Source organism: Xyrauchen texanus, chromosome 11 (genome assembly GCF_025860055.1).
Source record: "Xyrauchen texanus isolate HMW12.3.18 chromosome 11, RBS_HiC_50CHRs, whole genome shotgun sequence".
Taxonomy (NCBI): domain Eukaryota; kingdom Metazoa; phylum Chordata; class Actinopteri; order Cypriniformes; family Catostomidae; genus Xyrauchen; species Xyrauchen texanus.
The window spans coordinates 39,574,714-39,601,968 of record NC_068286.1 but is presented as its reverse complement, the minus strand read 5'-3'; the positions used below and the strand labels follow the sequence as shown (position 1 = coordinate 39,601,968).

At 37.2% G+C, this 27,255-nt stretch overlaps 2 protein-coding genes across 3 annotated transcripts; one reads left to right on the top strand and one right to left on the bottom strand.

Moving 5' to 3' along the window:
* Positions 1–69: 69 nt before the first annotated feature.
* On the bottom strand, positions 70–6,320 carry LOC127651824 (histone PARylation factor 1). Its single transcript, XM_052137852.1, has 8 exons — positions 6,215–6,320; positions 5,541–5,715; positions 5,201–5,387; positions 4,732–4,830; positions 4,429–4,579; positions 4,159–4,246; positions 2,494–2,666; positions 70–1,098 (listed from the first exon to the last, which is right to left on the bottom strand). Exons 1-8 carry the CDS (start codon positions 6,254–6,256, stop codon positions 964–966), a joined length of 1,050 nt encoding a protein of 349 aa, XP_051993812.1. The 5' UTR covers positions 6,257–6,320; the 3' UTR covers positions 70–963.
* Positions 6,321–7,347: 1,027 nt separating this feature from the next.
* Positions 7,348–26,389, top strand: LOC127651958 (protein MGARP-like). Of its 2 annotated transcripts, XM_052138022.1 has the most exons (5): positions 7,348–7,515; positions 10,916–11,016; positions 11,222–11,294; positions 19,370–19,651; positions 23,768–24,004. In XM_052138022.1, the coding sequence occupies exons 1-5, from the start codon at positions 7,440–7,442 to the stop codon at positions 23,854–23,856; spliced, it is 621 nt and encodes a 206-aa protein (XP_051993982.1). In that variant the 5' UTR covers positions 7,348–7,439; the 3' UTR covers positions 23,857–24,004. The 2 variants fall into 2 exon arrangements, with proteins under 2 accessions (XP_051993982.1, XP_051993981.1); XM_052138021.1 differs by lacking the exons at positions 7,348–7,515; positions 10,916–11,016; positions 11,222–11,294 and adding an exon at positions 25,179–26,389 and having other exon boundaries at positions 17,754–19,651; positions 23,768–24,371.
* The last annotated feature ends 866 nt before the right edge of the window (positions 26,390–27,255 follow it).

Here is a 27,255-nt window from a genome sequence, read left to right as displayed (position 1 = left end):
AAAATATAGTTGGATTTCAGGTCACCTACAGACAATTAAAAGGTAAGACATAAAAAATATACACTTTATTAAACATCTACTTTGGAAAAAAAGAACATCGTAAGTACTGGATGACAATAATGGAATTAGCATAATCTTGGCAAACACACAGTTATACCTTGACAATGAAAAACTAAATGAAAGGGTCTCAGTACAATTCACTCAGAGTAACTTTTTAACAATCATAAGCATCAAATTAAAGTAACTTGATGATGTACAGTAGGGCCAAGGAGCAGGATGAAAATAAAAACATGTAATGTTCTGTTTTCGTATCTCAGCATAAACTTGCTTTTTATGCTGCATTAAACAAAACCACAGCCAAGCTGTTTGATCAGCACTGCAGAGATCTATTCACAGTACTGATAAACGGGTAAATTAAAGAGCATTTTGCTTTCAAGAAACTGGGTTATGCAAAATATGTTAATGGAAATGCAGAAAGCTGAATTGTAAATAAGTAATGTAACATACTGAACTCTCAGCAGTTGTAACTCATTTGGCAAAGTGGATTGACAGTGAAAGGAAACCAGGTTTGGAAAGGCAAAGCATTACTAACAAAATGATGATAGTTGAAAACTGCACTGAATGAAATCCAATGTAGGGCTAACATATCAGCCGAAAGAGCATAAGTGAGTACTGAGTGTAATTTAATGCCATGTGCTTTTTCTTAATTAAGTTAAACCAATTACATTTATGACTGAGTAAAAAGTTTCAATTAATGCTCAAATTATTTTGCTTTTACATACTTTTATAAAACAAATTTAGTTTTTTGAAACTAACAATCTAAAAAGTCTTGGGCTTAGCAGCATTTTGAATTGAAAAGCACTGCCTAATAGCACAATTCAGTGCAGTGTATCATCTCACACCACCCCAACATGTTTTATAGGAAGTCATTCTGAATACAGCTTATCATCCTCTCACAATACTTCAAACAGCAGCGAGCTGGTCAAGGTTGTTCTGGGAACGGTTGGCAAGATGCGCCTCCAGTATCTCTCCAAACAGACCTCTCTTCAACAAATTGTATGCCATTGGCAGCAGCTGACGTACCACTTTATAGAAATACTGCAGAGAGAAAAAAAGCATTTGGTCACTTATCTGGAAAATTCTATTTCATAAAACACCTGCCAGAATTCACCATTAATGCCTCTGAAAAATGCAAGGACACACTCATCGCAAGATGTCCTTGGAAGTAAAGCAGCAAGCTACTAAAGTAGCAGCTCTGCAGCTATTAAAAAAAAGACATAATGCAAAGACAATTCACAAAACTGAAGAGAAGTAAATTTTCCTTCAAATTGTTAATGAAGAAATTTTGAAAAGATTTTGTTATTTTACTCTGTAAAACCTGACATATGAAGTAACATAGGAAAACACTAATTTGTTCAAACGGCACGGTTTATAATTTTTTGTTTCCATCCAATTTGAGAGATCTGGGTTTGTAGTATTTATTAATCGTATCCAGTATATCTTAGTAAAATATTTTTTGTGTTGAATTAAAATCAGGATCAAAACGTATTAAAATTTTTGATATTTTGCATGAAATGCAATACAATGATGTTTGAGAGATATTCCTCAAATACGTCAAGCATCAACTGATACATCAACATGTTTTTTCAATAAATGATGTAAGATTTTTCTGTAAAATAATTGACCAATTATAATAAGAGATTGACCAATATATATGGGCACCGATAGTTGCTTTTTGGAATGATCGGTTATCTGCAAAAATAAAAGCTGATAGTTTATATTATTATCGTTTCTTTTCATAAGGTTCTAAAAATGTGTGTTCTGAAGAGGTTTCTTTGTTAAGTAGACATGTTATTGTTGATTTTGACTGATGGTGTCCCTCGAGAAAATGGGAAAACTTTTTTTTGCTGGACCGTTGATGAATTACTGTTACCTTTACTTTAAAGAGCTTATTTTGTAATTAGGCGTGCTCATGCGGATCCACAGCGAGCCTCGCTCTACTGTCAGTTTAAACGGCCTGTATCGCCTACTTCGATTGTTACAGATGGACTGTCATTATTTCTGAATGAGAGGAACTTTTGATCCAGAAGTTTTTGATTCTGGCTGATAGAATATGCACTTCAGAGGAAGATATTATGGATGAGAATCTCAAAGACAGCATATAGATTTACTCTTATTTTGAATAAAATGTGCACTCCTATAATAATCTACAACGTATTACAATATAAACAATTGAAAGTAAACATAGTCATATATCCTCAACACTATATCATCATCTTCAACAGCTGATCATTAGTGATTGCTTGTCATAAATTTCCAATATGCCCCAATGATTGCGAACTCTTCTGCAACAGCTGAAAACGCTCACAAGCTAATCGGTTATATGCCTTTTCCACCAACTTAGACCTCTGTAAAATCGGCTGACCTCTAATTATGACACCCCAGGTCTTTAACACATTATTAGTTGAATGTATTTATGCATGTTCATCTTACATGTGAGCCGTAACAGAACAGGTCTATCCCAAGCTCATAGCCCATGCCGTAGTCACATTCATCATTGGCAAACTGAACAAAGGTGATCATTTCCTGAATAGGAGCGAATTTTTTAATCCTCTCAGCATCATCTGTAGCCTCTACAATCGCTTTGCAAATCTTCTTCAGACCAGCTAAAAGGTGAATAAAATGCAGAAGGTCAACATAAACAAAATACAAACCAAATAAAATAATGTGTTATTGTTTTCTGTGCCATCTTACACAATTTAGCACATGTGGGGTGTGTCTAGGGCTGCCCCCGACCAAATATTTTCCTAGTCGACTAGTAGGCATTAATTTAAGCCATTAGTCGCACATTTATAATATAAATTTAATTACTTCAATATAGATTTTTGGGGGGCATTAGAAAATGGTTTGAGTTCCAGGACTGATAAAGAATGCTATAAGCAACGTTGCTAAAACTGTTCAACATTACAGAGAAATACTAAACTGTAATCGAGCCCAATAATTTGCCCGTAGACACAAAGACATGCACTGGAAGAAACACTTAATAGAATTAAGAACAGATAACAGAAAGGCGTCCATGCGCTTGTATGACGCGCTGATACGGAGGCATGCAGTCTCGTAAAAGGTTCTCACTCTTTCTTTGTTTCTATCTTCTTCTTTTTTTGCAAGTACAGTATCATATATACGAGCGCTGCAAATAACCTCAGACATCTCAGCTCAGGAGGTGCTCCGAGTTCAGTTCGCTTTATTTCTACAGAGCAGTTCTTTGTGAAAGCAACTCTGCACCCTGTAAAATAATACAAAATAAATAATACAAAAACACGTTCACCTCAAACCATGACTTATATTTCGGTGATTATTATCATCATCATTATAATTATTATTTTTACATTTATAATTTTTTTTTGTCTTATTTTTTTTTAACATGTTTAAACGGATACTTCCCTGATGGTAAATGGAAAGGTGATTGGCTATATATACATTATTCTTTTATCACTTCATTATTTTATATGCTTTTTTGTTTAATTTGGAGTGCAGTTTGAATTTATAAATTTGATTTTAAGTTTTTTTTTAATAAATTAATTAAATGCAAAATCATTAAAGCAAGAATATTCACTGATCTCTCAGCTCCGGGGGTTTCCGATGTAATTAGATATTGCAATATATATATATATATATCCTGAAGGAGGGAACAAAACAAATTTATTTCACAAATTATGTATTTTCCCAGACAACGAAATACCCAACGGGTAGAGAATGCAGAGATGAAGTAGGTTCTTTGCCAGAGAGATGATGACAACTGTTGTAAAACTCTTTAAAAAAGTTGAACAACACATTTTAAATGCATTAATTTTTTTCCATTTTCATTTTAAATTTTTGTTAACATAAAAAAAATCACGTTCAAAGTTTGAAATTAAGGTGTCTTGCTTTATTGTGTGGGCTTAACCTAACCCTGCATATCGAAAATTACACCATAGTACCACCTAGCGTCCAACCAGCACTAATACCGGTGTTTGTCGAGTTTTTTCTGCGACCAATTGACCAATCAAAACTTGGTCGACCAAGGCTCTTCTCATGGACTAATGTTTGGTAGACCATTAGGGGGCAGCCCTAGGTGTCTCACATACTTAAATGGTGGTATGAGACTCCCAGGCTTACCATCAGTTTCTGGTAATTCTCTGTATCCAACATCATTTTTATCCACTGGAACCACAATTCCTGCTCCATGAAATGTCTTTGTGACAACCTGCATAAAATATGGTTCAGAGACTGGGAATTAGCCAAAAATTCTATTAAAACTAACAGTCTGTATGGACACTTTACTATATTAAGGAAAAGCTCAATGCATCCAAGCTACCCAATCAAATGTTCCACAAATATTAAGATGCGGTTTTGTCAAATCATTCTGCATCACGTTATAACATTTACCTTTCTTTCCCTTTGTTTCATTGCTTTAGTCTTCTGCTCAAGGGGCAAGCCCAACCTCTCTGCTTCTTGCTTCAAATCTTCTTCTAAAATGTCCAAAGCAGCATCATCCTTCTGTTGTCCCCTCGCCTTCCTTTTCTTCTTCAAAAAGAGCCTGAGTGATGAGGCAGGAGAAAGAAAGTCATTAGAAGTTTAACAAGCTTTTCAAACAAACACCCTACTTTTTGTCCCTTATTCCTGATTTAACATGTTCACTAGGAGGGTCCTCTAATTTCAGAAATGGAGACTTCTCTAGTAGACACTTACAAAACAGCAGCAAAGATGTTGTCCCCCATCTGTGTAATGGTACAGCCCTTCTTGGCTTCATTTTCACCAATAAACACAGGTAAAGCATCGGGTGTATCTCTGAACAGGGAGACAATGACAGTAATGGACAAAACGCTTCTAATAATCAAGATGAGCAAAACTGCAACCTCAACATCACTGTTAAAAACATTGTTCACGTTGCGCTTAAAACCAGACCAGAAGCAGGGATTTGGCAAGAACATCCATAAACCGATAAATGTGTTGTGGAGACAAATATTTACTCTTGTAACCACCGTCTTGTCTTTACACTAAATAAAACATCGGCACTTAGCAAAACTGAGCTTAATAAAACTTAAATTAAGATTTTAAAAAATCTGAAATAATAATAATAAAAAAGCACTCTAAAATGTAAGCAAATTTTCTATTTTGGGATGGCTGCTTGTTCCCCCAGACATATGTAAACAGTAACCTGAAGAAGCCCATGTGGTGCTGCGTCTCTCGGTTTCCCTGTATGATGGTCTGGAACTCTGGGGGATCATAGAAATGACGCCAATGAAGATAGAAGTTAGGCTGAGAGGAAGCGGAGTGTTTGTGCTTTTTGGATAGGATATCGAATGGGCCAACCAGCTGAAGCCCAAGTGTTTCATTTAGGGCATCTGTAAAGGACACACACACACAACAAAATGCAATACACAAAATGATTAAAAACTGTAGATCAAGGAAGATGGAAGATGCTATTGATAATACTGTTTAGTGCAAAAAGCATGTACTGTACACTGTATATGCAGTCTTCAGTATAACAGACACACCTTGTGGACAGTCTGCTTTAAGCCCCTTGCAAAATTCCCAAAACTGGTAGAAGTCCTCAGGCATGCGTAATTTATACAATCTCTCCACCTCCTCTCTCATCTCTACTGCAACTGCTGCCTTCTCATCCCTCTGATCTTCTTTCACTTTTTTCACGTCCCAGTTTGACGTTTCTGTCTAGAAAAGGCAATATTTTAATAAATTAAATTTGCATCCTGCTAGTGTGGCAAACTTCCCAAGATTAATAGAGTAGATTAAGCAAATCTAGCCTAACGTACAGAAGTCAGTACAGTTGAGATAAAGCATTAGGCACGTGTTTAGACCGTCAGAGTCTAAACTATATAACATCCACAACTGTATTACATCTCCATATGCTCCGATATTGACATACACTTCTGTGCAATAGACTGTAGCTAGTGAGCAGCGGCAATAATCAAATACAAGAATGGCGTGATTAATCTAATTATTGACAGATGAACTGATGCTGAGTTAGTTGCTTAATTTCTGCACGAAGTACATACATAATAACTGAAATGCAGTCAGTAGCTGTGCAAAGAAAGAGACTGTAATATGATATAAATGAGCAGAAAAAACTTCTATGTAAACATGCTCAACGTAATACATAAGACAAAACCTTTGTCAAACTGGACATGCAGAAATGTGGATTTTAATGTACCTGCGTCAAATTCTTGAGTTTTCTTTTCCCGCGTCCAGCCATGCCGTCTAATTTCTTCCCAGCAGAATCTTCTCTACGTAAAACACCCGCTGCTGCAGCCACTAGAAGTCCTGCACTTCCGGTAGCAATTTAGAGAGATTTCAAAGTAAGAGTCCCACTCGTCTGTACTTTATGCAAGAATGAATTTGTTTGTTAGGATGATTAAAAAAAGGCATCATTCTGTCCAGTAGTCCAAAAAAAATAAAAATAGTTTGTAAGTATATCATGTAAATAAACTGTTAAAAATTTGTAATTTTTCAGTTTTTGCAGCTTAGTATGAACCCAGAGCCTTTTCTCAGATGCTCATGGTGCACTGCATGAAATAATATATACAGGGTATAATATTTGTATCTATTACAGGGTGTAATATAAACACGTTCATTGAATCTAGGGGAATGAAGATGGCAAATATACATAATACAAGGTATACATCCAAGAGTTCATTAGAATAACATCGTGACAACTCTGTTAAATTATATTTGTATCTCTGTAGCAAAATATGTGTGAAAATGACAAGATTTTATAAAATCTAAAATTTGTAACACCATAGGGTGACACTTAACAATAAGGTTCAATTTATTAATATTAGTTAATGTATTTCGTATCATGAACAATATGTTTTTACAGCATTTATTAATCTTTGTTATTGTTAGTTAATAAAAATAGTACTGTTCGTTGTTAGTTCACCTTAGTTCATAGTGCATACGCTAATGTTAACAAATTCAACTTTTGGTTTTAAAAATATATTGTTTGTTGAAATTAATATAAAAAGTATTGTTTATTGTTAATTTATGTTAACTGAAGCTGTTAAATTTTGTTAATATATGGAACCTTATGTAAAGCACTGCAACACAAATACTATTAATATACAAAGCTGTAAACAACTTATTTAATGCATGTGATAATTTTGTCTTGTCTAATGTTAACCATTTAAAATTCGCACTGAACTTCGAACTTATTGTCCCTCTGGTTAAATAAACGACTTCTCAACCGCTCAATCGTAGACTCTTAGTAGCCAATCCGAACGCAGGAGGAGGGGCCTGTCAGAAATCGGGCGGGGTTACAAAATAACGCAGTTTAAAAGGATCAAGACACCCAAAGAGACACGAGCAAGTTTGATGAAGGCTGTTGGTTGAACTTTTCAGTCTTCATACACTCGCAGGTTTTTGGATCCACTGAGGGAATAATGATGTTCTGCAGAGCGGCTTGGCAGAGACTCGCGCCCCTGGCACACAAAACACTTTATCCTTTATCCAGAAATGGTAAGAAAACTATAATTTACACACGATTATAATAGACATTTAATGCAATTTCTGTTATTATTTTGAATATCAGCATACGATACAAAATGTCAAAGAAAGGTCTATGAATAATCTGGAACCAGTTTTGCTAGATTTTAATTGAACTCTGGTTCGTGCATCCGCCCCCTTTAGGAGGAGTGCCAGTGCTTTGCCACTTTATCCCTGTCTGGAACATTGAGTTCTGATGTTTGTGTTATTTAACAATTTAGATGGACTACCTAAATCCATTCTGAAGTAACATTATGTTAATTTACATGCAAGTGTTAGAATTTATTTAATTAATTATTTTATTATTTGTGGTGTTTTACATGGTCTTTTTGTTGGGTTATGATGATTTGTATTGTGATGCAATGTTATGATAACTATTTATGTAATTATATGTAGGAATATGGTAATGAATAGTGGATGTGTGCATTATCCCGGAGTCCAAGAAAAAATAATTTTGCATTTAATTTTATTTCATTTAATAACCAGTAATCTGGAATATTATTTTTATGTATTTTTTTAAGATATATTTTCATTAACAGACAGCTGGGATGAGCACATTGCACCCTGCCTTGTTCCAGTCACATTGCATCTATAAGAAATAGTTGTCTCTGAGCTTGTTTAAAGTTAATTTCCTGTTAAACGTTTCACTCGCTGAGTTTGAACAGCATGCAGATGCTTACTGTACATTTCGACCTATCATTGTTGCTTTAAAAGTAAAAAAAAAAAATCTCCTGTCCCCTCTAACTTTGAGGTCTAATCTTCTTTTCTGCTGTCAACAGCATTTTTGTGCATGATTGAACTGAAGCATTCATTTAATCTGCTCAGGCATTTCCTAAAATTGCCCAAATATTTGCAAAGGGCCCGGGGCTCTGTCAACATGAATTTGCCTAGGGTTCTGCACGTAAACATGTCTCCACCTATGGGATCAGATAAAAAAAAAAATAACAGTAAGCGCAAAAATAAATAAAGCGCAGATTAATATAATAAGTGCAGATAAAAAAATAACAAGCATGAATCAAAAATATATAAACACATTTAAAATATGCTACAAAGAAAAACTGAAAAAAAGTTAAAGCGAAGTCATCAGAATTGCAAACAAAATCATGGTTTTCTTGGTTATATTACTGTTTTTTGTGCTCTTTGACAATTTTGCTCATATTTATAAAAAAAAAAATTAATACAATTAAAAAACATTTAATGCTTGCACTGTATTTTTCTTTACTTTTGTTTCCAAGTTCTGCGTTTGGTTTCCCAAATCTTGGGAGTAGTTTCATGTAAATCAGGGGCCATTTTGCGTCCCCCATTTGTCCACTAGTTCTTGATCGACAGCTACCCCTCTAGCCAATCATTCAAAGATGGGAGGTTACGTTACAAAAAAAAAAAAAAGGGCTTGGTTGGTGTGTATGTTTGATGTATGTTTTTACAAGCTGCACCAATGTAGTCGCGAGTTCAGAACCCAACTTGATCCGCATTTCCATGTTGCTGAATGTGCCGTTATGTACTGATTCTACGTTGGCATCAGGGGCGAAAATTTCATCAAAATGTTGGGGGGACAATAAACATAACAATTCTCAAGAGCAATTTTTGAAGGGGACACCAAGGGTTTTTTTGTTGTTGCCCCGTTTGCATTTGTATTATTTTATTTCTTAAACAATTATTTTAAGAATATATCATTATATTATTTACAATACACATATTTTAAGGATATTTTGGGGGCAACCCTCAGATGGGGGTCTTGACCCCCGACCCCACAATTTCCACCTATTGTTGGCATCGTTGGCACGGCAACATGTAGTTTCTTTTTGCACGATACTGCAGCAAAATAGAAAAATAAAATAGAAAATAGAAACAAGTGACGAAGCAATCAATATATTTATTGATATACACATCAATAAATAATGCAATAAATTTGGCTTGACATTGGACATTCTTTATTCACAAACAGTCGCAAATATAGGGACCATCTTCAAAAGTATTGTGGTCACGGATCCAAAAAATAATAAGCGTGAATCAAAATAATGAGTGTGAATACAAAAAAGAATAAGTGCAGACCATATCCACTCCACTGGGGTAGAATTATACAATGCCAAAAGATAAAAAACTGTGTTTGTACCGGATTGAGTACCTGATAAGTACCTGAGTGATACTTTTAGGGGTAGCATGACAGCGCACATGTTTTTCTTGGAGCCTGCACATCTAGCTTCACCTTAAAGGTCTGTTGACGCAGTCGTAAATGAGATTAAACGTATAAAGGAGGCTAAGGTTGCCTCATTGCAGGACATTGTTATTACAATAGCTGCAGCTTCTGTGGCTTTTTTGAGTTGAAAAATGTCCAACTTTAAATATATGACAGGACATCCTGAGATTTTATGTTTGTTTGTTTGTTTAGTAGTAATAAGTCCAGGTTTTACAGTGTAACACTATGATAGTGTATGCTGCACAGAGGCCTTTTTTTTTAGCATGTTAAGATGTTAAGACGGCCCATGTTCTGTGCTCCTGTGGGATGAAATGTTTCTCTGGGTGGATTGTTAGGCCAGAGAGAGATAGAGAGAGAAGGGGAGGGGTGCTGCACTATTGGACACTGTGTTCCCTTCTGCTGTCTCAGTGTGGCAAAACAGTGTAGGCCTATGTGTGTTTGACTGCAACCATGCACATTACATGCTAGCTAGGTTTGTCTTGTGCCCTATAGCTTTGCATTTTGATTAAAGTTTATAAAGCTTCCACTAATATGTGCATCTTATTCGTATCTTATACAGAGAACAAACCACACTTACCCACAGCAGACAGCACAAGATGCGAACACGTTCTTGTGTTCGATCACAGCTTAACAGTGTAAATCTGAAAAGTGGGATAATGTACAATTGTTCTACATTTATCCCTTGCATGTAAATGGAAGCTTGTCCCATTAAAAAGTGTTGTATTGTTTTGGAGTGTTTGAGAATGCAGTCCGGAGTGATTGTAAGAAAGGTATTAGTGGAGTTTGTGAAAATAAGTTATAGCCAAGGACAGATTTTTCTGCGATGCAACTTATTTTTGGTGTCTGAATGTACCAAACACAATCTAATAAAAGAAAACATGCCTTTTTTAGCACACAACCTGATCTCTTCACCCTACACACTGAGTGGATTGTAGTGGTTTCTCATGGTGGGGGAGGGGGTTCAGGGGTTGAGATGGGGGCTGGTGAAAATGTGCAAACTGAGCCTCCGACATAAATTGGCAGGCTGGGTTTTATGGAGTTGTTTATATTTATATATATATATATATATGGAGATAATTACACTACTCAAGACCTAGTTCAGCTTCATTTGAATGCAGTATGCATTATTCCAGGCCTGGTTATTACTCATATGTGTGTCCGTCCTTCTTTCAATAGTTGTACCTACACGTCAGATGTCCTTTGGGATACCTGCTTCGGGCACAAACATCGCCTATATGGTGCTTGGTGGAGGCTCACTTACTGCTGCTCTTGTATATGTGAGTATTTTTACTCGCCTCATATCCCACTAATTTAGGCAGCTTTGGGAATAAGTGTCACAGTGATCATGTGACAAGCAAAGTCCCTTTCCATCTTGATTCCATTTTGTTTAAGGGAGCTACTGTAGTTGAGATGGCCTCAGTTTCAACTGTCTATGTTTTCACTCTGTGTGTACTGTAAAATTTTCCCCCTTTCCTCCTACAGGGTTATAAGACAATAAATTCTGACAGTGCAAGATACAATGACAGAATTGCTCAAATCGAGGCCAGACCTAAGAGTAAGTGCTAACCATTTCAATGTGTATGATTGAGTGTTTGTTTTAGATGTCAGTGCCATATATCAAAATGTAATGTAAATATCAAGGAGGTTTGGTATAAATAGTTAACTAATTTTATTGCTTTCAGAACTGCAAACACAAACCATTTACGTACTTGTTGTATTGTGTTTCTTTTTATTTATTTATTTTTTTTTTTATCAATAATGAGGACCGTACTGGTTATTCAGTTTGGCTGTTAATGCTAAATCACTGTTAATCTTTTCAACGTCAGTAGGGTGGAATGATGTATACAGACAGCTTTGATTATATTCCTATTCAGAGTAGTTTTACTCCTGGGTTATTTGAATTGACTGGTGCTATGATGCAGTGATGGTTGCCTGGCTCTGTCACTGTTCTAGTATGTCTGGTTCCTGCAGTTTTCAGTGGCCTGATCAACTCTCTGTGGGTTACTCCGCAGCCACTAAGCTAGCTACAGTTGAGTCATCAAAACTCATTTTTTAACCACTCCACAGATTTAATATTTGCAAACTATAGTTTTGGCAAGATAATTAGGACATCTACTTTGTTCATGACACATAATTTTTCCAACAATTGTTTACAGAGAGATTGTTTGACTTTCAATTGACTATATCACAATTCCAGTGGGTCACAAGTTTACATATACTATATCACAATTCCAGTGGGTCACAAGTTTACATATACTAAGTTAACTGTGCCTTTAAGTAGCTTGGAAAATTCCAGAAAATTAGCTTCTGATAGGAGGTGTAGTGAATTGTAAGTGTACCTGTGGATGTATTTTAAGGCCTACCTTCAAACTCCGTGCCTCTTTGCTTGACATCATGGGAAAATCAACAGAACTCAGCCAAGACCACAGAAAAACAAGTCTGGTTCATCCTTAGGAGCAATTTCCAAACACCTGAAGGTACCATGTTCATCTGTACAAACAGTAGTACGCAAGTATAAACACCATGGGACCACACAGCCATCATAAAGTTCAGGAATGAGATGCATTCTGTCTCATAGAGATGAACGTATTTTTGTGCGAAAAGTGCAAATCAATCCCAGAAGAACAGCAAAGGATACAGGTACATTTACATTTATTCATTTGGCAGACGCTTTTATCCAAAGCGACTTACAAAAGAGGAAAAAACATCAGCGAATCATCTTAGGGAGACAGTGGTACAAAAAGTGCCATATTACAAAGTTTCACTATCATCAGAATAGTATACAAAACAGATTTAAGTGCAACAAGAAATGTAAATAATTTTTATATATATATATATATATATATATATATATATTTTAGTGACTGGTTAAAGGTGGGGTATGTGATTTTCTTTTTTGACCATTTTTTCAAAATAACTTGAAATCCTATTTCTAACCCACTTACTGGCTGTAAATTAGAAGCACTGAAATGAAAATTAAGCAATTTAATCATCTGTGGAACGGGCAGGACTCGAAAAACTCCAGCCAATCATTTTCAAGACCATCTAGAATCATTGGACCGGAAAATGTGTCAATCAAACGGTCGTACCATGCCCCCTCCCCCACCACCCTGGCGCTGCGTGTCCCGTTCGATGCGCATACTCAAAGCTCGTGACCCAGTAACAGGAAGCGATTGTATTTATGTATGGAGAATAGAGCTTTTATAGTGCTAGTGGGGTTGTTCCACATTTCTATGAATCCTGTTTTGAATAGAAGACCGCTGTACAGACGCCAGGGCTGGCTATGTTCTTTTTTTTACAGTTATGAGAAAATCAGCTCTACACCTTTCAAGAGTGGTATCGCGAACCCCTCCTCCTGCTGTGTCAACAATTTGCTCTGAAAAATTGTCTGACAGGTGAATGCACTGTTTGACTAGTGAGTCTAGAACACTGCGCATCTGAGTTTTCGCTCGTGCATGATTGCGCGTCCATGTTTTTCGAATGGGTGGAGTCAGGGCCAGCGTTGGGGGAGAGAAGGTAGGACCTTAGAGTTGTGTATTTTCAAAATCTGCCGGCCGTTTTGCAAATCACATACCCCACCTTTAAGTGCTTTTGGAAAAGATGTGTTTTTAGCCGTTTTTTGAAGATAGAGAGTGAGTTAGCTTCCCGGATTGAGTTGGGAAGGTCATTCCTCCACCGTGGTATGATGAAACTGAAATTCCGGGAAAGTGTTTTGGTGCCTCTTTGTTTTGGTACGACAAGGCGACGTTCCTTAGCCGACCGCAGGCTTCTGGTGGGAACGTAGCTCTGCATAAATGTTTTTAGGTATGCTGGAGCAGACCCAGTGACTGTTTTGTATGCCAGCATCAGGGCCTTGAATTTAATACGTGCATGAACCGGCAGCCAGTGGAGAGAGACAAAAAGTGGTGTAACGTGCTCTCTTAGGTTCATTAAAGACCAGACGTGCTGCTGCATTCTGGATCATTTGGAAAGGTCTAATAGCACATGCAGGAAGGCCTGCAATGAGAGCGTTACAGTAGTCCAGTCTAGTTATGACAAGGGACTGAACGAGCAGTTGTGTGGCATGTACAGAGAGGAAGGGTCTTATCTTCCTGATATTGTAGAGTGTAAATCTACATGATCTTGCAGTTTTTTAAATGTGGTCTGTGAAATTTAGCTCATCATCAATGGTTACCCCTAGATTTCTGACCGTTTTGGAAGGCGAAACTGTAGTTGGACCCAGCTGCACGGTGATGTTGTGTTCAACAGCAGGGTTGGCTGGAAAGACAAGGAGTTAGGTCTTGGCTGGGTTGAGTTGAAGGTGGTGTTCCTTCATCCAGGCTGAGATATCTACCAGACAGGCAGCAATTCGAGCGGTCACTGTGGTGTCGTTGGGCTGGAAAGACAAGTAGTGTTGCGTGTCATCAGCGTAGCAGTGGTAAGAGAAACCATGTGACTGGATGATGGGTCCCAGTGATGTTGTGTATATGGAGAAGAGAAGTGGCCCAAGCACTGATCCCTGAGGTACCCCAGTAAGTAACTGGTGTGGCTTGGATACTTCCCCTCTCCAGGCTACCTCAAAGGACCTTTCTGAGAGATAAGAGTTGAACCAGTCAAGCACAGTTGCAGTGATGCCCAGTTTAGAGAGGGTGGAGAGTAGTATCTGATGGTTGACTGTGTCAAAGGCAGCAGAAAGGGCCAGCAGAATCAGAAAGGATGATCTGGATTCAGCTTTCGTCTGTCTCAGCGACTCGATGACAGACAGCAGGGCAGTCTCAGTGGAGTGTCCACTTTTGAAGCCTGACTGATTGTCATCCAGCAGCTTGTTCTGTGGGAGATAGGCAGAGATCTGATTGAAAACTGCCCTTTCAAGTGTTTTTGCCATGAATGGGATGAGAGAGACTGGTCTGTAGTGTTCTACCTGTGTGGGGTTAAGTGCAGGTTTTTTCAGCAGTGGGGTTACTCGAGCCTTCTTAAATGTAGTGAGAAAAGTGCCTGCAAGAAGGGATGTGTTAATTATGTGTGTAAGTGCCGGTAGGATGGACAGAGAGATGGCCTGGAGAAGGTGTGATGGAATGGGGTCAAGGTAACAGGTTGTGGGGTGGTTGGAGAGGAGGAGTTTAGAGACCTCAGTGTCAGTTAAAGGAGAGCAGAAGCTGATATTTACCTAGATCAGCTGGATCTTTAGATTTCCGCCATCTCCTCTCAGCTGCCCTGAGATCAGTCCGATGTTCACGAAGGACGTCAGACAGCCAGGGGCTGGGTGGTGTAGTCCGTGCTGGTCTAGAGGAGAGAGGACAGATGTTGTCTAGACAGGTTGTTAAAGTAGAGCTAAGTGTGTCTGTGGCAGTGTTTACATCAAGCATGGAAAATACATTTATTGTGGGAAGAGAGGCAGAGACATCAGTGGAAAGGCGAGAGGGTGAGAGGGAACGGAGGTTACGGCGAAAGGAAACCAAATGTGGGGTTGGTTTTACAATGGATTGGAGAATCATGTTGAATTGAACAAAGTAGTGATCAGAGACATGTAAAGGTGTAACAAGAATATTAGAGGTGGTACAGTTATGTGTAAAAATGAGGTCCAGCTGGTTGCCCGACCTGTGAGTTGCTGTGGTGTGCAGTCTTTCCAAGTCAAATGAGGCCAGAAGAGTATTCAGTTCAATGGCCTGGGGTTTGTCTTGGTGTATGTTGAAATCGCCAAGAACCACAAGTGGCCTGCCATCCTCTGGCAAGGAGGACAGCAGAACATCCAATTCCTCAAGAAAGCTTGTCAGCTGACCTGGGGGGCGATAGATGACAACAACGTGTAATTTTGTGGGTTGCATTGTAGTAATGGCATGGAATTCAAAATATGTATTGTTACATAGTGAAGCCTGTGGTGAAAAAGTCCAGTTATTATGAATGAGCAAACCTGTTCCCCCACCCCTACCAGTATGTCGAGGGGTGTGGGAGAAGGAGAAGTTGTTGGAGAGAGCAGCAGGTGTTGCTGTATCCTCAGGACGTATCCATGTCTCCGTCAGTGCCACAATGCTGAGGGTGGACTGTGTGGCGAAAGCTGGGATGAAGGCAGTTTTGTTCACAGTAGACTGGCAGTTCCAGGGTCCAACTGAGAACAAGAGTGGAGCAGGTGTTGAAGTGCAAAGCGGCCGTAGGTTGTGTGGGTTGCGTTTTGACTTGCATCTGTATCTTGTGAACGGTCTACAACAGATAACAGGGATGTGCTTGAAGGCATGTGTTATTAGTGAACTAGACATGTTAATATGCATGTATAAGTAAAATAATAAAAGAGATAGAATAGAAAAATACAAGTGCTTTGGTGAGTGGAGCCTTGTCAGTGTCCTTGCTCTGTGGACTCGCACAGGTAGACTCGCTGGTCTTTACCCAAGTAGGTCTTCACACAAGGAGGGCTTCACACGAGGGCCACCACTTCCGCTGCCGCTTCCGTGTCAGCATTAAGTCCAATAAGTAACCACTTTTACGAGCCGTTCAGTGGAAAAAAAAGCAGCCACGCCTTAATGCTACTTAGCACAACAAAGCTAGTCACGTGGTCACCCGAAACCGAAAATCAGGGTTGCGCGGGAACAAATGCAACTTCTGTACAGCGCAAATAAATTATGCTGCACTTTAGCAATAAATAATACTCTAAAACAAGTGAAGCACTGTTTGCAGACACTAAAACGACGATAGTTTTACCCACACACAGGATAACCAACCCGAATTCTAAGCAAATCTAGCAACGAATCCTACGTGACAAGTTTAAACAAATCTAGCAATTAATATTATGTGACAACTCTAACAATTCTATCAGCGAATACTATGGGACAAGTCAACACAAATATAGCGCGCACACACACCAAACACATGTCTAAGCGACCCGCGTTCAAGACAGTAAACAAACAGCACCTGATCTAGCAATGAATACCACTATAACAACTTTAAAAACAATGAAATAAACACACTTACATACAACTGCAGACTCCTGTAGATAGATCGCTTCTCCTGGGCAAGTATCTATATCCACAGTAAAACGAGTCCTATATCGACATAACCCGAAAGACTGCTCAGCAAGGAAGAAGCCACTGCTTCAAAACTGCCTAAACTGCAGACTACAGTTTGCAAGTGCACATGGGTACAAAGATCTTACTTTTTGGAGAAATGTACTCTGGTCTAATGAAACACAAATTGAACTGTTTAGCCAAAATGACCATCGTTATGTTTGGAGGAAAAATGGTGAGGCTTGCAAGCCAAAGAACACCATCCCAGCCGTGAAGCATGGGGGTGTCAGCATCATGTTGGGGGGGTTCTTTGCTGCAGGAGGGACTGGTGTACTTCACAAAATAGATGGCTTCATGAGGAAGGAAAAGTATGTGGATATATTGAAGCAACATTTCACGACATCAGCCAGGAAGTGAAAGATTGTTGCAAATGGGTCTTACAAATGGAGGATGACCCCAAGCATACCTCCTAAGTTGTGGTGAAATGGCTTAAGGACAACAAAGTCAAGGTATTTGAGTGGCCATCACAAAGCCCTGACTCAGTCTGATAGAACATTTTTGGGCAGAACTGGAAAAAACTTTAGCGAGCAAGGAGGCATACAAACCTGACGTTACACCAGTTCTGTCTAGAGGAATGGGCCAAAATTTCAGCAACTTATTGTGAGAAGCTTTTGGAATGCTACCCAAAAAGTTTGACTCAAGTTAAACAATTTAAAGGCAATGATATGAAATACTAACAAAGTGTATGTAAACTTCTGACCCACTGGGAATGTGATGAAAGAAATAAAAGCTGAAATAAATAAATCTCTCTACTATTATTCTGACATTTCACATTCTTAAAATATAGTGATCCTAACTGCCCTAAGACAGCGAATGTTTTCTATGTTTAAATGTTAGGAATTGTGAAAGGGTGTATGTGGCTAGGGTGTATGTAAACTTCTGATTTCAATGTACATTTAGCTGTCATTTGTTTACATTTCTTGTTTACGTGCTATTGACCATCTTACTTTTGCTCTTCCATCAGGTGAGATCGGTAAGTAATGATTATTATCAATTATCTCTGTTATAACAGCATGCATTTTCAACCAAGTCAGTAACAACATTTTTCTATCAAATTAACGCATTTATGTTGTGTGCTTTATTCTGTTCTGTCACTGGTTGATTATTCACCTATTACTCAGAATAGAAGCACAAGTTAGTTACACAACTTGTGAAGTTATTGTAGTCTGAGTTGGTGAATTGTTTACAGTGACAGTTGTGACATTTTAAGTAAGCATGGTTGGCATCTTTGGAACTTCTAAGAATTGAAGACAGTACTTATGGGCTCTGCTTTTTCTGGACTATCTTGCATGGTTTTTTTTAAATATTTTTTTTTTGTATTGGATTTTGTTATAAATTCAGGCATGAAACTCGGCACAAACTGATTTTTTTTTACTTGTTATCAGTTAGTCAGATGGCTCGATCACATGTGGTGTGTTAAGCAAATTGGCTCGCATGATGTAAGATGATAGGTCCATTGATTTGTAATCTGTTAGCATACAGATTAGCATATTAGCATGAAAAATAATTCCGAAAATTGTCATGACTGAACTACAATTTGTAACCTTTGGATCCACAAGGTCTTGAGCCAGTCAAACATGCATGCAGATTTAATATAAAAATGCAAGACCTGGTCTGAGGTGGCAGGGAATTAGGGTTTATTTAGAGTTCCCATTAAAGTTTGGAATGCTAAATAAGTTTAAGCACTGCTAAAGCTCTTAGAAGTCAATGAAGTCTGCTACTAATCTGAATGAGTGGCTGAATATTGAGGAGTATGTCAGACGGTCATATTCACAAAATAAACACCAGCAGAACTAAGATGCAAACCGGAGGTTGATTCCAGCTGTTCAGCAGTTTCTTTCTTCTCAGGTTACATTACATTTAACGCAAATCAATAATTTATGTCCATGTATTTATTTGGTAAGTAGCCGTGTAATAAGTGGGATTATGTACAGTCAGCCAGTTGTTATTGCAAAATAAACCCCTTCAGGTTGATACAAGACCCTGATCACCCTGTCAGGGTTTATTGTGCAATAACAACTGGCACAGACTGTACTTTATCCCTTATGTATATCATGTAGTCCTTCTAAGCAGTAACACTAGTGGAGTTCTATTATGACAGATGGAATTAGCAAAACTGTTTTGATTGTAATCATCTTCAATAAGGCTTTGCTCAGACAGCCAATGAAAATCAGATATAATATAAAAAAATCTGATAAAATATCAGGCAAAAAACAAACATCAGAATATCATATTTGTTTGGCATATCTGATACAAAGCAATTTCAAATCAGTTTGTAAAGCAGAAGGAAAAAACACATGAAACCCTATGTTTACCAACCTAATCCAAACCACATCCATATGTGATTCAAATTTCTGATTTTGTTTTCATCATTCCGAATGTGACACACAACGTCATACAAAAAGAGCACAATGTTGTCTAGAACTGTGTCTGAATACACTCATTTTCCCTCACTCTTTCCTCATTTGTGACAGTCACTATGTAGTGATGAGTGAACAAGTCAACCATTTTGGACACTCTGAATCTGCATGAATATATGAATCTGATATTTCTTTCTTTCTTTCTTAAAAGTTCCCTTTTTGTATATTCTGTGTAGAGGTAGTTGCAGTGGCTGAGGTGGCCCCAGTAGCAGAAGCAGCCTCAACTTTGGAAAAAGCAGTGGAACTCGCCACCACCACAGAACCTATCGCTGTGGTGATTGCTGCAGAACCCACCCCTGCTGCTGCAGAGGCTCCTGCTAGTGAGGCCGTTGTTGCTATAGAAGAAGCTCCTGCAGAACTCCTGGTTGCAGCAGTAGAGGTTGAGGAAGCCATTGTAGAGGCAATAGCTCCTGCTGTTGAGGATGTTGCTACTAAGGTTCCTGCTGGAGAGACAACTGGTGAGACATGTTCTGTTGAGGAAGAAGCTTGAATCCCCAAAAGTCTAGATGCCTGTGTATCCCTATATGAACCTTCCCCATCCCTTCACCAGAACACTCTGTTAAGGTCTAGTTGGATTATCCTACATGTACTGTCGTGCTTCTTTTAATTGATTAATCAGTTGTGGACTATCTGTATCCTCTGAGCAGGAATACGTTTCCTTTTTACACTTGTGAGCTCCACATGGTGCTAATCCCACAGTGACTTTGAGGAGGAGCGGTTAAGGGCAGTCAAAGAGAACTGAATGGGAACAAAAACATGTCTATGGACCCTTTTCACAAATTGTGATGACAAGTTTACGTCTTGTTTCACAACATAAATCTAGCAATTTTATATATCTTAATTATTTTTTATGTCTGATTGCTGTGATCCATCTATCTCTCTCTCTCATTTTTCTTCATTTTGAAAACTTGTGTAAACGTAATAGGGGATTTTGTTTTCTTTTGTTATTGGAGCAAATGTGAAGGCAAAAACTTGAGTTTGCTCCAGAGTTTACTTCCACATTAAAACACCGGAAATGTGCTAAAAGGGTCCATTTAATAAAATTCACCTTTTATAAATCATTCCAAGGGGCATGATTTTTATACCAGCTTCAGCCTGTTTTAAGACACTTTAATGTCTTTTGTAGCTCATCTCTCCTCCTGGATGTGCCTGCTGTAGCTTCAGAACCTGTGGTAGATCTGTAGTGCCTTTTGTGTGTTTTTTTTTTTTCATTTTGTTTTGTTTTTTACAAATGTATATACATGTGCAAGGAGACAGTTTCACTTGATTTTTCACAACAAAGACAATAAGCATCCAAAATAAAATGATGCACCTTACAATAAGGTTCTACATATACATTAACATTAGTAAATGCATTAGCTATTATTTACTAACACTGCATAATATTTTAACAGCATTCATGAATCTTGGTTAATTTTGATTTATAAACCCCCCCCCCCAAAATATTAAATGTTTGAATTTATAAAAATAAAGTTCTTAATATTTACTCTGCATTTTAATTCCATTTTCATTACACATTTTAAGAACTTTCCTACACTGTGTGAGTAAAAAAGTATAATGCAAAAATTCTTGACACGTGTTGTGGGGTGGCTGTGGCTCAGGTGGTAGAGCGGATTGGCAGTTTGTTTCCCAGCCCACATGTCCTTGGGCAAGACACTGAACCCCAAGTTGCTCCCAATGGCAGGCTAGCACCTTGCATGGCAGCTCTGCTGCCATTGGTGTGTGTGTGAATGGGTGATTGGGACACCGTGTAAAGCGCTTTGGTAACCTCTAAAATTAAAAAAAAGTGCTATACAAGTTGTGTATATGTTTCTAGAATAATTCCTGCTTGCACAGTGTTTTCAAACAGAACACTTCGCTTCATTTAGATCATCCGCTTCAAATGTTTTAGCTCATCCTCTTAAGTTCCTCTTAATACAGCTTTACCCCCACTGCCTTATCAATGTATAACATGTTGTTCAAAGTAACCAAATGCATTCTAGTTGTTGTTCTGAATGACATTGTAGCTCTCATTTTGCTTACTTTAAACAAATATTTGTATATTAGGTTTGAGGCAAATACTTTGATGGAAGAGGCTTTAGAAATTCTGTCATCTTACATGTGTTGTCTCTCTTATGTGTGTTGATTATTTAATTGCTAATCTTAGAGGCTTATGCAACTTACAGTGGTTTAAGAAGATTTCCTAGTGGCCATCTTCAAATCCTGCTTGAAGCATGACTTGCCACACCAGGTCATGTGAACTCTTAAGCAAGGCACTCCGCTGCCCCCTGCTGCTCTGTATCACATTCAAGGCACTAATATGCTTCTAGCAAAGTCTAAAGTACAGAATTAAAGAACCTGGGTAACCTTACTGACCTTAACGATTTAATCAATGAATGACATGACCAAGAGACATCCTTGAATGTCTGAATATTTCACACCTTTTGAATTAGAACTGGCATCACTCCTGGTCCATCCAAGTGAATTGATCCTGATAATCTGTAAAGGAAATGGAAGAGCTGATGAGCTTGCACATTTAGCACAGCTTTGTGTGGAAAGACGTTGGCCTCACAGTAGTTCTGGCATCTGATTTTCATGTTAATTTAATACAATATATCACATGGCATCTATAAGTAAGCCATGCAGATTCAATTATTGGCCATAACTGTCCTTCGGGTCATTTTTCAACCATATGAAAACCATTCCAAATGCATAAATTCTTGATTAGTGTACAATAAAGACCCTCTTCTACGAAAAATCTGTTTTGCTGTGGTCCCAATTGGGTTATGATAGGAGAACAAAAAATGCTACATTCTGAATATTAATGGAGTAACATAATTTTTTTAATAAAATAAATAAATACTAGTTAAACACTTGGCAAACATTGGCATTTATATTTATTTAAATCACTTTGGGCATTTTATATTATCTCAACTGTATTAAAACTATTTCTAATTTATTCTGCTTGCAGAAAATCAACTGTATTTTAGGACACGTCTATTTCACAAATGAATATCTATTGCCTTTCAGAAGTCAAAATGGACCATATATTTGCACATCCATTGCAAAAAATCCATTCCTTCCCACTAATGTCAAAAGTTTTTTTCGGTGTTAGGGATTTAGTAAGGTGCTGTAACAGTTCTCTCTGCCATCTAATGTTTTTGGGGGGAAGAATACTTCTAATGGTCTTTTACAATTGGGGCCTTTAGCCTTTCATATAAAATTAAACTTGTTTACTACGTTTTACCTGTTCAAAAAAAGAATACTCTGTGTATCTTTTGAGTGTGTGGACATGTGTATGTGTGCACAAACCCCATTTTAGAGGTAAGAATTACATTTGTGGGAAAGATGCAGTACCCAGTGACTCATGTATAGAGAACAGTATGGGGCTAGGGTACGGAAGCCCTGAACCGCAAGATGGGGAGGGGGGAAGGTTGAAAACTCTCTCTCTCTTAAAAAAAAATAAAAAATTATAATTCTCTCTCTTCAAAATATTTTTTTTTTCTCTTAAAAAATGTGTTTTTTCTCTCTTCAAATGTTTTTTTTCTCTCTTCAAAAAAAAGCAATGCGGTACCAACCTTGGCCACCAGGTGCCACTATCAGTAATCATGTAATTTTATGCTTTTAATGCTTTCTCTGTTGCTATATGTCACATGCAGACTTTCATGGTAAAATGTATATAATAATATATTTTAATATAACAAGTTGTCTATGCTTTTGAAACACACTGTCTACAGCAGAAGTGAAGAATGTCAAATAAATTTGAAGAGAGAATAAAAAAAAAAATTTGAAGAGAGAAAACATTTTAAGACTTAGGCTCAGGAAGGAACTGAGACACAATTAATATATTTTTTTCACAGTTTTTATTTTCTTTTTTTCCACCATGCGGTTCAGGGCTTCCGTACTACGGGCTAAATTTGAGAAAATGTAAAATATTTTTAGGTCACATTTGATTCATATACACACAAAAAACTATTTAAAGCTGCATACCATCCAGAAAATCTGAAGGTGAATGGTTCTGCCCATACGGATCAAAATTGACCCTTTAAGACAATGGAGGGAAAACTTTTTTTAAATAGTTATTTCTCTTAAACAATTTTATACAAAAAATAGAATTATTTTGTTTTTTTGATGGTCTTGACAAAGTCACAACATTTGGTTCTAGTACCAAAAATCATGTGGTATTTAAAACATATTCTTTACTTGTGCCGGGTCAAAAACTACCCTAAAACAGGAGGGTTAAAATGTGGCCATTCTTAAGAGCGATAATTTATTGATTATTATCAGAAATGTTATTTCCTGCTTGTGTCATTGAAATTATTTGTATTTATTTATGTTTTTTATTCTAAAACATTTTAGTGAATTATTTTTATATATTGTGTAAAATATTGTGTATATCTAATTTCCCATCATTAAAGTCCATTATGTATAGGCCTATGCTGCTGTGTAGATATTTGCCTAATATTAGCATTGGCCACTTAAAACCCCATATCAGTCATCCACGAGTAAAAATAAGCATGTCCAAGTCATTAAAGTGACACTTATGGCATTACCTACACAGTATTTGTTCAATTAACAATCTAATATTGTTGCAGCTATCACCATGTCTGACCGACCTACTATGGACTGTGAAAATCATTGCTGGGTCTACAGCAGAGATTGCAGCTGCTTCGGTTGGGGATGAGCATTTGGTAGCCACAGTGAGGATGGCTGAGAAGAGTTCTGTGGAGACCCTCAATGGATTGGAGGTTACTGATGTTGACGCAGAGGTCCGTGCAAAAGCATCTGTAACTGGAAAAGCTGTGTCTGAAGAGCCAGTGATCAGTGATTCAAACACTGAGGATGTAAAAACAGAAGAGGAATTAGAAGAACATACCTCTACACATGCAGGAGAAGAAGAAGCTACAGTTGAAGCTGCAGCAGGTGAGGTTGAAGTTTACGTTGAAGTCCCTGCCTCAATAGCAGGAGCCTCAGAGGATCATGCTGTTATAGAGGTGGAGGATGTTTTGGAAGTGGAGGAAGAGAATACATTGTGTCATGAGCCATTCGCCACTGACGTTGAGCATGTAGAAGACATCACAACAACATCAGTGGCCCTGGAAGAAGCACTACAGACCACAATACAGACATCAGAAGAAGATACTGAAATAACACTGGATGCTGAGGAGGAAGCTAAGCCAGCTGAATCTACAGAAGAAGGTAATGAGATATAAATGCGCTAATTATGGCACTCTTTTGGCCCACCTACAGTATATTAGCTCTATGCATTCTAAACAGGGTTGGTAACAAAACTAGAATCTGCTCAAAAATACATATTACATATTAAAATACATGTTAAAAATGATTTGGACACTTAAATGAATATGCCGAGTGTGGCGTAATGTTGATGACCACAAAAAAGAATTTCGACTCGTCTCTCCATTTCCTTAAAACAAGCAAAAATCAAGGTTACAGTGAGGTACTTAACAATGGAAGTGAATTGGGGCCCATTTTTGGAGTGTTTAAAGGCAGAAATTTGAAGCTTATCATTTTATAAAATCATCTGCATAAATATTCTGTCAAAACGTGTGTATTATTTGAGCTGTAAAGTTGTTTAAATCTTCATCTTTTATGGCCGTTTTTATGTCATCATGGCAGAAAAGTTGTAAAATCAGTTTTATCACACTATTCATGCATAATGTTTACATTGTGTAGCTATATGTTTGAAAAGGTGAGTATTTTAATGTTTACGGATTGGCCCCATTCACCTCCATTCTAAGGGCCTCACTGTTTCCTTTTTTAATTTTTTTTTATAAAATAAAACGAAAGATGAGTCAATTTTTTGTGTTAATCAATATTATATCACAAATGTTACCACTCTGTTTGATATTTTGTTATCTAATGCAATGGCATTACTTTAAGTGTGCTGTTTCTAAATATGGTTTGGGGCTGCTGTATCTGACCATTTGCTGTTGCTTAAAACTTTAAGTGGATTTTTTTCACTTTCTGTTCTCTTCTTTTTGACAGCTGTCGAACGTGGAAATATTATGATGGTCATGCCACAGGCGTGAGGTTCTGTGACAAAATGCATACAGAATACATAAACAATTTAAATTCAGTGCTGTTGCTGTCATAATGAGATGACTTTGATGCACATTTTTCTTTCCACTTGGAAAGAGCAATATTTTAATAAACTTTTATAGTTTGCAGTCTCTGTCAGTCTCTGTTTCCATGAACCACACATGTAAAGCTGCTTTTCAAGCACTGGCTTTCTAAATTTTCATTTACTCAAAGATACCTGAATTATAGAGGGAGAGTTTCAGAAACAGGTCTTATAAAAAGAAAATGCTATGTGGGGTGAGTTAATTATCATATCAGACTGTCAATGCTATCACAGTCTTGTCGTTCAGTTACTGCATTTCTGCACGTTGTTATTTTTAGTCTTTCTCTAAATTGTTTATTGTGGGTTTTTTTCCCCAATCAGTCACTTTATATTTTACTCAAGCAAATATGCATTATTTATTTAATGTACTGTATTTAATTGATTTAATTCCTCTGAATGTTCGTTATTTTAAATCAGCAACCAGATGCTGTGTTTTGGTTGGATTCTTCACATTGTTGTTTTTCTAATTTAGGTTGATTTTAACAGATTTTTATTTAATTTATTTTTTGCAGAATATTCAGACATGGATGCTATTATCATGCTCTATAGGCTACTACACTCATGAAATTTTAAAAATATCACTGTTGCAAATATTATTCAGATCTGTGTCATCATGAATGTTACAGTGATACAATAAACCAATTATACATGGATGTTTGTTTATATATGTGCATTATCATTAAAACTCACTATTAAATATAGTTATTTGCCAGTGAATTTACTGAGTTTTACATTTCCACATATGTATTTATGCCTATATTTTATTTGGTTGGCGGTGCATGATTTATTTTGTATTTTTTATTTAAAAAGTATTCTTGTTAAAGATTCAGTACCTTTGTGGTATGTTTAATAATTCTGATAACCTAACCTTTCAGAGAAAACTGGCCATTTTGATAGGAATTTTGTCAACTGGAAAAGGAAAAAATAATTCATTTATTTTGTTTTGCATAATAGAATTCATATTATTCTGGATATAAATGCATACTATCTACTGGATTATACAATCGATTCAGTCATTATTTAGCCTACACTTCTTGAAAGAATCATAATTTAGTCATTTTTGAGTCATTATGTTGTCTTGACCAAGCCTTTATATATCAACAAATTACATTAAAACAATGGCATGCAGCCTTCATGTATTAAAATGTATAAAAAAATAAAAAAAAGAATAATAATTTCTTCAAATGAAAGCAGTAATGTCATGCAGTAACCATTTTGGAGTGAATTTAAAAAATAAATAAAACATTATATTTGACCTGTAGGTCAGCCATGAAAGAACCATGGCACAGGCTGGTTGGGTGGCAGGACAGGGGGTGTCATTACAGAGCTGTCTTGCAGAGCCACTTCAACAGCAGAGTCAGGTGATGGCACTTCAGAGCTCTTCTCACAAATTGCTTCTATGATGACTAGAGCCTTCTCTGTTCTCTAGCCTCCTTCTCTATAAATTTACTCTGTATAGATGTGCCCATAACTAATGATGATACAAACTCCTATATAGTGTATTTTTTCTTTGTCAAATAAAATGCATTTTATACTGTCAATGCTGTCATGTAGGACTTCCCAAATAAATTGTTGTTTTTTGTATTGGGACCACACGAGGGCATTATTTAATATGTTAAACAGTAGAGGGCAGTAGTATGATTCATACGGAAGACAAGTGAAAAGGGTCAGTTGAGTGACAAAAGTGGCATTTCGCTATTGTGTTCTGTCTCTAAACTGAACTAAAACAAGTTTATGTTTTTCATAAAGCAATTATGCAAATAATCCAGAACATAGCTAGCAATTAGCCCAACAAATGTTATTAAAATGTCTCTCCTTTAACGACCATGCTAAAGTTATTACAAGCTTAACGGAATAGTTCACCTAAAAATGAAAGTTCTCTCATCGCCTACTCCAATTTTCTCCAATTTGTTCACCCTCATGCCATCCCAGATGTGTATG

Coding starts and splice junctions, on each gene's coding strand:
- LOC127651824 (XM_052137852.1), bottom strand. CDS start 6,256: ATGGCTGGACGCGGGAAAAGAAAACTCAAGAATTTGACGCAG. Junction 4,580..4,731: donor AACATCTTTGCTGCTGTTTT/GTAAGTGTCTAC, acceptor CTCATCACTCAG/GCTCTTTTTGAAGAAGAAAA. Junction 1,099..2,493: donor TGTTCTGTTACGGCTCACAT/GTAAGATGAACA, acceptor TTCTCTCTGCAG/TATTTCTATAAAGTGGTACG.
- LOC127651958 (XM_052138021.1), top strand. CDS start 19,616: ATGTTGCTACTAAGGTTCCTGCTGGAGAGACAACTG. Junction 19,652..23,767: donor TCCTGCTGGAGAGACAACTG/GTGAGACATGTT, acceptor ATATTGTTGCAG/CTATCACCATGTCTGACCGA. Junction 24,372..25,178: donor AGCTGAATCTACAGAAGAAG/GTAATGAGATAT, acceptor TCTTTTTGACAG/CTGTCGAACGTGGAAATATT.